General features: G+C 58.2%; 1 protein-coding gene across 2 annotated transcripts; it reads right to left on the bottom strand.

The window, feature by feature from the left end:
- Positions 1-897: 897 nt before the first annotated feature.
- FICD (FIC domain protein adenylyltransferase) lies at positions 898-5,773 on the bottom strand. 2 transcript variants are annotated; one of them, XM_002722122.5, is made up of 3 exons: positions 5,635-5,773; positions 4,208-4,560; positions 898-3,349 (listed from the first exon to the last, which is right to left on the bottom strand). In XM_002722122.5, the coding sequence occupies exons 1-3, from the start codon at positions 5,679-5,681 to the stop codon at positions 2,286-2,288; spliced, it is 1,464 nt and encodes a 487-aa protein (XP_002722168.4). In that variant the 5' UTR covers positions 5,682-5,773; the 3' UTR covers positions 898-2,285. The 2 variants fall into 2 exon arrangements, with proteins under 2 accessions (XP_002722168.4, XP_008247566.3); XM_008249344.4 differs by having other exon boundaries at positions 898-3,346.
- Positions 5,774-14,532: the final 8,759 nt, after the last annotated feature.

Below are 14,532 nucleotides of genomic sequence, written 5' to 3'. Positions count from 1 at the left end.
AGCCAGGTTCTCTGCTGTAGGACTGACTTGGGCATCCTGACCGCTGGGCTGAGTGCCTGCGCCCCCAGGGAGTCTTTTTATGCAGTGGCTATCAGTCCTCCATTTGTTTTCAGTTCTTCTATTGGGACACATTAAACAGATGACAGAAACAGACTCCAGCTTGCCCATCGCTGCGTTTGGCACCTCCCAGCCCTGTCCGTCTTCGATCCACTCCCTGTTCTCTTGTGCACCGGACAGGCCATAGCACTTCCCCAGCAGTGCTGGGGCCGGTCGGTGTCTCGGGGGTCAGGACTCACCCCTGCAGGTGCCAGCTGTCCACAGGGCAGGCTTTCTGCCCTCTTGTAAGTGCAGTGTCCCTCCCTGTAAGTTATCGTCGGGTAAGCCTCCCAGAAAGTTTGAGTCCCCCCCACCGTCTGTTTTTGGGCAAAGCGACACATGTTTTAGGGTGACCTGTGAACTGGGTGGCAGTGCCTTTGCTCTGTGCTGGCTGGCTGCTCAGCTGATCACGGGAGTGCACCGGGAGTCCAGGTGGCCAGGGCCCCGGCACTGGAAAGCCCCAGATATTCCCGTCACTTCAGGCTTCCCTGTCTTCTGACACGCTCTCCAGGGTCAGCACAGCCGTCACCCCGGCGGCCTTTCCAGGCCTGAGAAGGCCCAGGTTGGGTTCAGTGCTGACTGGACTCAGGGTGGGCGCCTCTTCCTCAGTCCAGACCTGAGGGTGGACACCCACGGACACCTTTGCAGCTGCTTGTGTCTTCATGACGTCACTCACTCATCCCTGCCAACCCGGGTCGGCCTGTATCCAACCAGTTCTGTCTCGTTTGCCTGCCGAGACGACCACGTGGGATCTGTTCAGTCTGTGGAAACATCTCAAACACGACAGCAAAGCCTCACGCATGTATTTAACAAAATACTTTATTACCTTAAAATAATATCCTTCACATAAAGCTAAAGTGCAAATGCTCTCACTCCGTGGTACAAAGCAAACCCTTCATGACTTCTGTGGTCTGCTTATAAAACCAGGACAAAAGGATGTAGCAAAGGTTTAGGAAAAATCCGCGGCAGGATAAAAATAGCAAACTTCTTATAAAGGCTTGGATGTCACCTGCAGACGTTTCCTGCATCTTCCCACTTCCCCTTCCAGAAGAGCCTGTGGAGCAGGCAGACCTCAGAACAGCAGCCTCACTGCTCTCAGAGCTGCCTCCTGGCTGCCGTCCGAGGCGGCACTCCGTACAGCGCCCAGCACGCACGCTGACAGCCCTCGGCGGCGCCACTGTGCCGCTGGGACCCGAGCCCGTGACCCTGACTGGCAGCAGTCCTGTGTGGGAAGCAGGCATTGTACTTCCTGAGGACTCGGGAACTTGGCTATATTGCGTTGTATCATTTTACAAATTGCTAGGAAAATTCTGCGACTCTGAGGCCATGTCTGGCCTCCCAGAGGAAAGCACACTGGGCTGTGGGCCCAGGTCAGGGTAGCGCTACGTGGCAGAGGGCATGCGTGCTGCCTGCAAGGTGCGTGTGTGGGTCCGTGAGGCTGGTGCTGAGGTTCCTGCCCAGTGTGCCATCTGTTCTCTGACATGTGTTCCGGGACGTGTGCACAGCCCTGGGGCCGTGAACCAGAGAACCTTCAGAGAGAAACACCTGGTCTGAGCACCCGCAAATGAAGTGCAGGAGACACGTGACAACAAAGTGGACCAGGCTGGTCTCCCCCCCCCCCCCCCCAAATAATCTCAAGGGAAAAGGACAGCCTCTGGTGCTCAACTTGGCGAACTCAGTAGTGCTCAGGGCCTGCCTGGGGACAAGCAAGAAAAGTCAGCATTCCTTTCTCTCTCCGAAAGTTGCTCTACCGGTAATCCCCATGCTAACCTCTCGGTGAGAGCTCTCACTCCTTCCTCACCTGGGACCAGGTGCTCCGCCAGGAGTGCTCCCTTCAGAAAGGCTGGGAGAGTCATCCCTGGTTCCTCTCCTCCGCCTTAGTGCAAATTCTGCTCCAGAACCCGGGTTCTGGTCACACAGGAGCATGGCCGCCCCTGGAGCATGCTGGGAAAACCAGCAGACCAGTGGCTACCACCACCAGACGTGGCAGGCGCCACACAGCAGTTAACAGAAAATAAATAACTACTGAATTATAAATTATCTTGAAGACAAGGCTTAATAATTTAGGTTTCCATTTTAACTAAAAAACGTTTGGAGGTAAAGCATGTTTAGGGTCTCCTGTTGCTTTGGGAGGTGTGTAGGTTTCTAGAAATGCTGGCGCTCCCGGCGAGCCCCCTTGGCACTGAGGGTCAGGGCTTCACAGGAAGCGTCTCCTTGCTGGGCGTGGCTTCTGGCAGTGCCACCGCGTACTCGGTCGTGGCGAACAGCAGTGTGTCCAGCATGGTCTCGGTGCACTGGGCGATGAAGCGGATGAAGGGCCTCACGTCGCCCTCGTTGGCGACCTCCAGCACGTGGTAGTACTCCGACCTCTGCTCCTTGCGGATGGTGACGGGCGGGTAGCCGGCCTGCATCAGGATGAGGTTCATGAGCAGGCGCGAGGTCCTCCCGTTGCCGTCGATGAAGGGGTGGATGTGAACCAGCTTGTAGTGGGCCAGCGCTGCGAACTCCACCGGGTGCAGCTGCGTGGCGTCCTCGGAGTTGAGCCACTGGATGAACTCCTCCATCTGCTTCTCCACCTCCTGGGGGTGGGGAGGGATGTGGTGGCCCACCAGCACCTGCGTCGTCCGAAACCTGCCGGCTTCCACGGGGTCCACGTAGCCCAGCACCCGCCGGTGGATCTCCTGCACGTCGCCGATGGTGACGGAGCCGATGCGTGACACCAGCGTCGTGTTGATGTACTTCATGGCCGCGTGCACGCCGATGACCTCGTTCTGCTCCTCCAGGCTCTTGCCCGGCACGGCGTAGCGCGTCTCCAGGATGTGCCGGATCTCCGCGAGGCTGAGGGTGTTGCCCTCGATGGCCACCGTGTGGTAGATGTGGTGGTAGTACGTCTCCTCCATGACCCTGCGCAGGGCCGAGCTCCCCTTGGGGATGGCCATGACCTTCTTCACCTTGCTGTCGATGGTGCTGAAGTAGCGCTGGTCGATCTCGTCCACCAGCGGCAGCGTGCGGCCCCTGCGGACCAGCGCCTTCTCGTGGTGGGGCGCGATGGTGAGCGCGCGCGTGTACAGGTAGTCCGCCCGGATGATGTCCTTGTCTTCCTCGGAGAAGACGCCGAACTCGGTGAGCGCGTCCACGGAGTCCGGGTCCATCTTGAGCGCGTGCAGGAACAGCCTGCGGGCTTTGTCCCGCTTGCCCTGGCGCTTCATCTCCAGCGCCTGGGTCAAGGCCGCTCTGGCTTCCAGCTTACCTGCTAGCACAGAGCCGGAGAGGCGGCGTCAGGGGTGGGGGCGTGCCCGAGGCCTGCACAGGAGGCTCGCCTGAGCCGGTGTCCCAGAGACCCGGGCTGAGCAGCCCAAGTCTCTGACCTGCCCTAGGCGGTCCTCCGTGCGGGTCCCAGCCCCACTCTGTCCCCACAGCCCCACGTGCTGAGATGCTGGTCCTGCCCACACTTCCCCAGAGCCGCCACCTTCACTCTGGGGCACCACTAGGGCCCTTGTTCCCTGCCCAGGTGTGGAAAGGGCCGGGCACTTCCTCTCCCGTGCCTTCCCCTCTGGCCCAGCTCCCACAGGTGGCCCGTCCTGCTCTGTGACACCAGTCCCCGCGGGCATCGGCAGCTCCACTCTTGCCAGGCCCCGGGAGTCACCATCCCTGCACTGACCTGTTTGACCCAGTGGTTTCGCGTTGCCTGCCAGGGGACATGTGCCATTCTCTATCTGGACACATGTCTGGTCCCACGCCCCCTAGGGCATGGCAGCCCCCACAGCTGATGACTCCGGGGAAGGTGGAGGGTCCCAGCCCCGCCTCAGCACCCAGCTTCCTTGAGCATCACCAGGCTCTAACGCCGCTTCTTCCCCTCATGCCCTCTTCCTTACAATTGGGTTTTAGCTCAGGCATCTCCTCCTCCAGGGAGCCTTCCTGGTGTTTCCCCCACAGCCCTCTGTGCCTCTCCAGTGTGGCCTATCCTGACCCCATCTCAGGTTCCAGGCAGGGGGCAGGAGGCGGGGGCTCAGGGCCAGTTCACCACAATGCCCCAGTGCCCAGCACTCAGGACTTAGTAGGCCCTCTGGAGATTGTAAAGCCATGGGGAGAGACGGTCCAGCTGTCTTACCTGGGGAGGGCTTGGTCTTGACCACCAGCAGCCCGGCGTCCCTGGAGGTGACACTGAGCTCGGTGGACCGGCTGGTGCGCTTGGTGACGGCCTGCTGCGCCCTGTCCAGTCTGCTCCTGAGCAGGTAGAAGCCCTTGAGCACAGCCAGGCACTGCTCTTCCATGGCGCCCAGCGGCAGCAGCAGTGCCAGCAGGGACCCCAGCACCGTGCTGAGCAGCACCAGCCACAGGAAGCGGCTCCAGACCGAGACCCATCTCGGCTCTGTCGCCGCCATCACCGACGCCACTGGCACGAGCGTCATCTGGACTCCGGGAAGGGCCCCTCGCACATGTCCACAGCGGAGACGGCAGGATCTGCAAGGACGAGGCGGGGAAACGGGACACGTTCAGCCTGGCGTGACTCCAGTGGGCAGGGGATGGGCTGCGCTGGTGCTGTCCCGCGGGCACTGAACACCTGTCAGGCGGCACGCCTGTGCTAAGCACCTGACCCCTCACCTAGCTCCCCCAGGCTTCATCAGCAACTGTTCCTGTCCCCACTCCACCCAGCACACCCACAGGAGGGGACAGCCTTAGGAGTGTCCCCCTCATCACCAACTCCATGGCCTCTGGACACCCACGGCATGGGAGGGCATGCGCCCCGCCCCCCCAGACACCCCAGCCATCCTGAGGCCCGTTCTTTGGTCAGCACAACTGAGGTGCTGGCCTCACTTCCTGCCACCTGGGTGCTGCCTCTTCCTGTCCTCGTCCTGATACCTAGGCACAAGGCTGCCGGCCCAGCCTGCCTTCCCTGGCTCCTCCAGCAGGGCTGCTAGCGGTCAGCCAGCTGAGTGTGTGTGTCTGGGGCTGGTGGTGGGGGTGCAGGGCCCAGGGATGCAAGCATCTAACAATAGCATCTATTGGGCAACTGTGGTGTGCCCGGCTCTGAGCTAGGGGCTCACTGTGTCCTCGTGCCGCCCTGCGGAGCGACTGCAGACCCAGGGAGCCCAGGGCTCCAGAGGCCCTCAGGGGGAAACAGAGGCACGGGGCCGAGAGTCCGCAGACCCCATGTCTTAACCCCGGTCTTCACCTCCACCTCGCCACGGGGCAGCGCCCGGGCACCTGTTCCGGCCCCGAAATGCCTGCGCGACCACGGGGCTCCGCCTCTCGGGGGGACCCCGCCGCGGCCCCCCTCGCCGCTCTTACGGAGCGCAGTGGCCGTTCTGGGCGGGCTTCCCGCGGCCCAGGCTCCTCCACCGACGGCAGAGGCAACGAAGGAATTCGCTGCCGAGTCTCCCATCGCTACCGGGCTACCAAGTGGGAAACCGAGGCCCGGAAAGTGAGGTCCAGCTGCGGGGCCGCCCCTTTGCGAACCCCTCCCAGGGCTCGCGGCTCTGCCGTCCCCTCCCTGGCTCGCTCCTCCCGGGCCCCTCAGGTTCTCCCCGTCCTCACCGCTCGCGGCTGCAAGGCCTCCCCGCCACTGCCTGACCAGCGCTCATTAGCGTGCTGGGCCGTCAGCTCCCGGGACCTCCTTCAACGCCGGTCTTCTGGCCCCGCCCCCGGAGACTCTCCATTGGACAGCTCCCCACCCTAGTCGCGGACGATTGGCTTTCCCCACTTGTCCGTCCCTCTTATTTCCGGGTTTCCGCGTCTGCTTCTGCTTCCCCGGGAAAGACGCGCCGTGGGCCACCCCCATTGGCTGTCTGTGGTGTTGGTCTCGTGCCGGCGGCAGCCAATGAGCAACGTAAAGGGCGGGGCCTAGGCCACCGGCGGGAGAAACGCGCGAGGGAAACCGGGCGCCGAGGCCGATGTGGTGCCCAGAAGCTCGCGTTCCCCGCCTGCCCGGGTCTCGTGTGCCTCGTTCCCCGGTGCGGTTCGTCCGCTTCCTCGAGCCGGGGGGACGCTGTCCTCCGTTTGCATCCTCAGACGCTGGAGGCAGGCGTCTGGGGGCAGCCGGCCAGTGACGGCCAGCGCCCCGGCGGCAGCCAGAGACCACGCAGCTCCAGCCCGGACCCTGCCTCCGTCCCCCGGCCTGTCAGATGGGGGACGGGCAGCCCCGCCTCGCTGTGCTCCCCAAGTCTGGGGTTCGGACTTCAGCCGCCGGCCTCCCCGACACGCACTGCCCGTGCGGACAGCGCCAGGCAGTGAGGACGGCCCAGGGCCGCTGTGGGGTACCTGGGTGCCTGGCTCCGGCGGATGCGCAACCCTGGAAGGCAGCAGGTGATGGCGCGAGAACACGGGCACCCACGCGGGGGACCTGGGTGGAGTTGCTGGCTCCCGGCCTGGGCCTGGCCCTCCCGTGGCCGTATGAGCTGGGGGCGAACCAGCAGATGGGAGCTCTCTGTCGCTCGCTCTCAAATAAGTAAGCAGAATCCAATAATAGATGATTCAAGCCCGCCGTGCTGTCACCTTTGGTCGTCTGCGAGCTGGGGACGATGTGATGATGGCAGGGCCTGGGCACGGGGTGTGGAGGCAGGGTGAAGTCTGGCCCAGAGCAATGCTGGAGAAGCTCCCAGCCGCCGCAGGTGTTTCTAGAAAAGGCGCCAACTCATGGCTGCGTTGTCGTCCACAGCAGAGACCTGCAGTGCCTGGGGCTGTGTCCGCCCGGAGGGAGAGACCTCACTGCACCTTGCACAGGTCTCCTTGTGACTCCTGCGGAGGGAGGCTGCCGGCAGCGCGAGACCCAGGGCAGAGGTGAGACAGCACCAGAGGCCCGCTGTCGCGCAGGACGCCAGGGGACGCTGCCCAGTGAGGGACCCGACAGCCTGGCCGATGCCTGCGGGTCTCCCAGCTTGTATCCTGCGGCTCACTCCTCTCTCCCTCCACATCTAGCCTCGGTGTGGAGTGTGGTGTTGAGCTTGAGTTGAATACGAAACACATGAAGCAGGGCAAAGCCAGAGGATTATGTTTTTGTTTTAAAAGATTTATTTTATTTATTTGAAAGGCAGAGTTAGAGAGGAAGGGAGATTATCCATCCACTGGGCCAGGCTGAAGCCAGGAGCCAGGACCTCCATCCGGGTCTCCCATGTGGGTGCAGGGGCGCAAGGACTTGGGCCATCCTCTGCTGTTCTCCCAGGTGCCTTGGCAGAGAGCTGGATGGGAAATGGAGCAGCCGGGACTCGAACTGGCGCCCATGTGGGATGTGCCACATGGCCCGTCCCAGCCATAGGGTTTCAAAGGAAGAAGATTGAGATGGTGGTTATTTCAGTGGCTTCTTGTTTTTAATCTTTTGAACGAAGGGTCTTGGACATTGTTCTCTTGAAGACGCATGTTCGTGTAAACGGAACTACAAGGGGGCCGGCACTGTGGCACAGCGGGTTAAGCCGCCACTTGCAACGCCAGCATCCCATGTCTGAGTGCTGGTTTGAGTCCCTGCTGCTCTGCTTCTGATCCAGCTCCCTGCTAATGCACCTGGGATAGGAGAAGATGGTCCAACTGCCTGGGCCCCTGTCACCCACCTGGAAGACCCGGATGGAGTTCCAAGCTCCTTGCTTTGGTCTGTTCCAGTCCAGGTGTTGCGACCATGTGGGTGGAAGATCTCTGTCTCCCTCCCCCTGTCTGTCCCTCTCTCTGTCATTCTGCTTCCAACTAACCAACTACATCTTTCTAAACAATCGAATTATAAGTTTATTTTGGTGGGAACATTTCTTGAAATCCATGCATAGTTTTCCACACTTCCTGTGAACTTTGTGAAGACCCTCATACGTATGATTTTCATATTTTTTTTTTTGCCACAAAATAAACTTACCTTTTAATTCCATTTCCCGTGAACTCTTTGAGGTGCCCTCATATCATTGTGAATCTTACCCCAGAGGAGAGGCTGGTGCGGAACCAGCTAGGACACAGGGGTTTAGTAGAGAACAGTGGGGCTGTGGGGTCAGGCAGATGTGTTCAGGGGCAAAGCCCAGCACCCACGACCTCTACCTTTAGGGCACGTCTCCTGGCCTGGGACCCTGGGGCCTGCAAACCTCTGTCCTTCCAGGCTGAGCATGGCACCTCCTGCTTTTCATGATGTTTGTATGACGGGTGGGGGTGGGGGAGGAACTCACATTGCTAGTTCATGCCCCCAAACTCCTACAACAACCAGGGCTGGGCCCAGCAGCTCAGTCCAGGTCTCCCCACAGGTCTCAGCCCAGGAACCGGTCACTGCTGCCTCCCAGGGTCTGCATTAGCAGGAAACTGGAGTCAGGTGGGACTTGAACCCACGTCCTTGAATGCAGATGCAGGCATCCTAGCCCCCAGTTTGCTCTTTATGTCAAACACCTGCCCCAGATCACCTGCCTTTACAGGCACCCTCCTCACCACTCCTTCTTGGGTGCTGGCATAAACTCTAATGAGCTTATTAGGCCATGGCTAGCAAACCAGGAAGCTACACAGGAACTGCTGGTGGGTGAAACTGCCTGAGGGTGAGGCACTAGGGCGAGGTGGGGAGCATGGCAGCTTGGAGAACTCATGCCTTGTCCAAAGTGGACGGTGGCTCCTCAGCTCTTGCCCACGTTTATCATGCTGGATGTGGTCCAAGAGTTAACAGATCCTCCTGTTTCTCAAAAGAAAGGTCAGAGCTAGATTTTTAAAGCAAAACCTGCAGCTTTTTAAACGGTTGGAACGTCCGCCTGCTGGCTACAGGGGAAAGGGACCCAGAACCCAGGAACAAACATGGCCATGGGCTCTCAGCCACTGAGCCATACTGCTTGTGGACACCAGGGGGCAGCAGTTCGCCCTGCATGACCCAAATTCTCAATTCTCCTCGACTTGGTCTGCACTCAGCTGCGTTGAATGCACAAAACATGGTCCCTGAAGTGATATTGAAAAATTGGCTTTCTCCACCTGAAGTATTCTGTATTAGGTGGAAATGGCCTCCCTGTGGCCCATGGAGGACTTTTCTGAATGCTAACCTTGACACATGACGAGAACCTGGCAGGCAGCCGTGTGGGAAATGTGTCCATTACCAAAAACAAAACAACACGAGCTTCCGGCATCTTTAAGAGGCAGCAGACAGGGCGGGGCCGGCGCCGTGGCTCACTTGGCTAATCCTCCGCCTGCAGCGCACGGTTCTAGTCCCGGTTGCTCCTCTTCCAGTCCAGCTCTCTGCTGTGGCCTGGAGGGCAGTGGAGGATGGCCCAAGTGCTTGGGCCCTGCACCCGCATGGGAGACCGGGAGGAAGCACCTGGCTCCTGGCTTTGGATGGGCACAGCGCTGGCAGTAGCGGCCATTTGGGGTGGGGGGTGTGAACCAATGGAAGGAAGACCTTTCTCTCTCACTGTCTATAACTTTACCTGTCAAAATAAGAATAAAATAAATTTTTAAAAAAGAGGCAGCAGGCAAGGGCTCCTTGCGAGCAGAGTCGGATCCTATTGCTTAGGAGAACTGAACTGTGCGCTTGAGGCTGCATGGGGCCAGCTGCACTTGGCTGGATGTCTCGGCTTTGTTCAGAGGCAAATCCACAGCCTTGTTCTCTGCCCTCCCCCCCAGCTTCCTCCCACCGCCCCGGCGCCGGCTTGGCTGTTCTTTCTCCTCCCGGTGTCATGCCCCTGGCTGCCTCCCCCACTGACTACCGGTTAATCGTCCTTGTTAGACACACCTAGTGGGCTCAGACCCAGTTACTGAGGGGTCCCCAAGAAACAGGGTTTGGGGGAGCCAGCTTAGAGACGCTGGCTGATGGCTTGAGCTGTGGCCTTGGGATGTTTCCCATGTTGTCATTTCTGCCAGTTAAAGAGACAAGCAGACCGAGGGCGCTCCCATCTGCTGGTTCACTCCCCAGATGCCCACGATGCCCAGGGTAGGTCAGGTTGAAGTCGGGAGCCAGCAGCTCAATCCAGGCTCCCAAGTGGCTGGCAGGAGCTCAATTACTTGAACCATCACCACCGCCTCTTGGGGTTTGCGGAGCAGGAAGCTGGAGTGAGAAGCCAGAGCCAGGTGCAGGGCCCAGGGACCCCAAAGCCGGCTGTGGTGTCTTACCCTGCATCCTGACTGCTGGGCTCAGTGCCCGCCCCTTCTGGACGCAGACAGGAAGGGATGTGTAGCCTTCCGAGCACATCGCTTGGGGAAGGGGGCCTCTGTTTCCTCAAAACCAAGATGGGTTCATTACAGACACAAGAGAAGGTACAGATAAGCAGTGAGAATAAAAAAAACTCATCTGCAATTTTAGATCTTTTCCTGCGCACATCTATTTTAAAATGATGAAATATTTCAGACATTTAAAAGACACGGCTACTGCAAAGGGCGTCCGTGTGCCTGCCTCCCAGTTTAAGAAACACCACAGTACTGATGTACTGAAGCCCCCAGACCCCACTGGCATGCCGCTCTCTCCCCCAGAGGGAAGCACGGGCTTGGATTTGATGCCCCCACAGGGCCGTTTTTGATGTGTGTGTACATATCCCTACATAGCGTGTAGCCGTCTTCAGTGACCGTTCTCTACGAATCCTCTGCACTCCAGGGTAGAGATTTACATTCTTGGTCGATACCTGTAGTTCTGGTTCATTTTACATGGCTGTGTAGTATTCCACTGCCAGTTTATTTCCCACTTACCTGTTGATGGGCGTTTGGATTGTGGCCGATCCTTCCCTGTTACCAACAGTTGTGCAGTGAAATTCTTGTGCACGCTTTGGGCCCATGAGTGGACGTTTCTCTAGGGCAGGGGTGCGCAGAGCCCCTCTGACTCTGATGCACACCAGCAAAGTGCTGTGGCCTCTCAGATCCTGCTGCACCTTAGCTGCCAGTGTAGACAGTCCTCCCTGCCGTGGCCTCTCCTGACCGGCTGAGCTCGTACTGGGTGCTAGGTGACTCGAAGGCGTGATTTCAGCAACAATTTCATGAGGCTGACATCATTAAACCCACTTCATGGAAGGTGAAACTGAGGGGCAACGAGGTAGTTAGCCTGAGGTTGCACAGCAAGCAAGGGGCAGGGGCGGGGAAGGGTTCACCACAGTCCTCCTGACCCAACACTTAGGGTTTCAGTCACTATGAGACCCTAGGATTTCAAAGATGGCCGCGTCTGTGCTCACTCCTCAAGTTTAGGGGTGGGGAAACTGAGGCAGAAAAAAAACAGGCCTAGACACAAATCTAGGTCTCTAGACTCCGTATCCACCGACACAGGGTCTTCTGATGTCAAAATGCTTCAGGGTTGGTGGGAGGAGGGATGGAAAGTCTCTCAAGACAACTTCTGGTCATTTTAGAGGCATCCACGTCCACTCAGTGCCAGCTGTCCATTGCTGTGTAACAGCCCCAAAACGTAGCAGGTTAGGATAATAATAAGCATTGATTACCCTATGCATTTCCTTTGGGCCAAGAATCTGGGAAGGGTGAGCGCTGTGGCACAGTGGGACAAGCCACTGCTTGGGATGTCCACGTCCCAAATCCAAGTGCCCAGGATCAACTCCCACCTCTGCTTCTGATCCAGCTTCCTGCTGCCCTGCACCCTGGGAGGGATCAGATGATGGCTCAGGTACTTGGATCTCTGCCACCCATGGGGAGACCTGGATTGAGTTCCTGGTTCCTGGCTTTGACCTGATCCAGCCCAGGCCGATTGGGCATTTGAAGAGTAAACTAGCAAATGGAAGATTTCTCCCTCTCTCCGTGTGTGCCTCTCTCTCTGTCACCCTATCTTTAAAGTACATACAGAAACTTCAAAAAAAAAAAAAATCAGTTCAGGGCAGCTTTGCCGGGTAGTATTAGCCAAGGTCTGTCTTGAGACTGAAGGCAGGATGTCTGAGGGCTCTCCTGGGACTGGAGGACCCACTGCTATGGTGGCTCACTCGTGGCTGGTGGCTGGGGGCTTCCGTTCCTCCCAGCAGGGCGGCTGGCTTCTCCCAGCACCGAGGATGCAAGGCTGCGACCTACTCCGCTGCTCCAACACATGTGCGATGTGAGAAGGGGGCTGCCTGCACCTCCTAAGCCACTGGGAGCCGTCCTGGAGGGTCCCACCCTCCCCACTGCCCCTTCTCACGTCCCAACAATTCTTTCAACGCCTGACCACGTGGACGTCAGGCTCCCTGGGTCTCCAGGGGCCTGGAGACAGGCAGCCTCCGCAGGAGTGAGACCCAACTCTGAGCACGGCGGCTCCCATTGCCGCCTCCTTCCCCAGCTGTTGAATGAACCTTGCCTGGCTGCACCACTCCAGGGGGCTCACAAGACCACCCGCTGCTGCCTGGAAATATGATCACGTTGACATGGAGACCAGCCCGTGTGCCTAACGCGCTGTGGGCCATCACAGCCTCCAGGAGCCGTGACGGACGCCTTCTCCTCCTTCCTGCACGGGCCCGGGCAGGGGAGCTGGAGAGAAGCTGCCCATGCCCGCCACCTTCTCTAATTCTCTGTCACCCACCTCGAGGCAGCCAGGACCTAGGGGCTGCTGGGCAGAGGGACTAGGATCGCAGTTCCTTTCAATGGCCCCCAAAGCTCTAGGAGGTTGCTCTCTGTTGCCATGGTAACAGGGAGATGAGGAAATTAGCATGGGTACCTGGCTAGCCAAGAACACCAAGCTTTTCATACTGGTTCCTCTCTTTTAAATAGACAAGAATCCCTAGGGGGGCTTTGGGTGGGCATCAGAAGGTGTATTTCAGGTGTTGAGAAAAAACTCTTTAGAAAATTATTGTGAAATTGAGCAGTTTTAGTCAGGAGTCCTTAGAGGAACTGGATGAATAAGTTTCAAGACAAGGCAAGTTTTCCAAAAGCCAGCTTTACTGATGTATAATTCACATACTATGCAGCAAGCCATTTAAAGTACATGATCCAATGGCTTTTCCTCTACTCACAGAGTTGTGTGACTGTCACCACACCAATGTTGGAACATCTTCATTGCCCCCGAAGGAACCCAGGACCCTGGAGCCCATCGGCCTGGTCTCCCCCACCTCCTCCAGCTCTAGCCATCTACTTTCTGTCTGTACAGAGTTTCCTATTCTGGAGATTTCCTGTCAACAGATCACACGGTACCTGGGCATCTGTGGCTGGCTCACTTCTGCACTTCTATTCTGTGTTCCTTAGGCCCTCTGTACTTTCTCCAACAAAGCTGTTTCCTTTCTTCCCCTCTTTCTTAAAAGATGTATTTATTTTGTTTAAAAGGCAGAGTGAAAGAGAGAAATCCTCCATCTGCTGATTCAGTCCCCTAATGCTTTGCAACATCTAGGGTGGGCCGGGCTGAAGCCTGGAGCTGGGAACTGCACCAGGTCTCCCATGTGGGTAGCAGGGAGCCATCACTTGCTGCCTCTCGAGTGCATTAACGGGGACCAGAGGCAGAGCAGCCAGGACTTGAAGCGGTGCATTGACATGGGATGCTGGTGGCACCACAGCCCTGCTTTCCATTCAGTGCAAAACAAGCTAGTGCAAGACAGATGCGGGGAGCGGGTTCCTCTGAGCACCCTGGTCTGGCCTTCCCTGAGCCTTCCGGGACCTTCCTCGCTGCTTCAAGGCTGAGTCAGAGAAGCGGCCCTTTGGGAGCAAGGCTGGCTGGGATCATGCTGGCAGTCAGCTGTCGCGCCCACCATGACTTCCTATTTGGGGAGAATTGTGGTCACAACATGAGAGACCTACTAGGTGCCAGGCACCTGCTAGGAGCTTCCATGGGTTCAGATTATCTCATTGTTACAGCCTTTTCAGAAAAGCATCTATTTGAGAGAGCGAGAGAGCGAGAAATCTCATTTGCTGGTTCACTCCCCAAATACCCACAACATCTGGAGCTCAGTCCAGGTCTCCCACATGGGTATCAGGGACTCATGTGCAGGAGCCGTCACCTGTTGCCTCGCGTGCTGCACATCAGCAGGAGGCTGGAGTGGGAAGCCGAGCTGGGACTCAAGTTCAAGCTCACGGGATGTGGGTGTTGCAGCTGCCCCTACAGACCTCTTGTTTCTCTCTACACGGGATTCCGTTCACTTCGTGCAGTGGCTTGCTGAGGCTACACAATTTTTTTTTCCCCAGCATAAACCATGTGTTGGAGACACTGGCTTCTCCCTCCTCTGCAACTGTAGATATTCTGTCTGTATCTTTAGGAAGTGCCCTGCAGCTGCTTTCCCCTACACTAGGCTCCGAGAGGGCAGGGATTAGTGTTTCCTGGCAGCTGGAGCCCCGGTGCCCGAGGCTGGCAGCCCCTCGGGTGCGGTCAACAGAGGTTGACTGAGTACGTGAGGTTGCTGAGTCCTTCGACACCCTGGAGGAAGGTGGCGTTACAAGGGGCGCATTGCACAGGTGCAGGGGAGTGGAGAGACTTGTCAAAGACCCTCTGGGCTCCAGGTGCTGGAGCTGGGGCTTGAGCTGTACCATACACGTGCGTGGCTGTTCCCAGGATGTTGAAGTCCCAACCCCCAGGCCACGTGAGTGTGACCTTGTTTGGAATTAGGGTCTTCACAGATGATCCGG

The sequence above is a fragment of the Oryctolagus cuniculus genome, chromosome 21 (genome assembly GCF_964237555.1).
Source record: "Oryctolagus cuniculus chromosome 21, mOryCun1.1, whole genome shotgun sequence".
Lineage (NCBI taxonomy): Eukaryota > Metazoa > Chordata > Mammalia > Lagomorpha > Leporidae > Oryctolagus > Oryctolagus cuniculus.
This window is presented reverse-complemented; position numbering and strand designations above follow the sequence as displayed.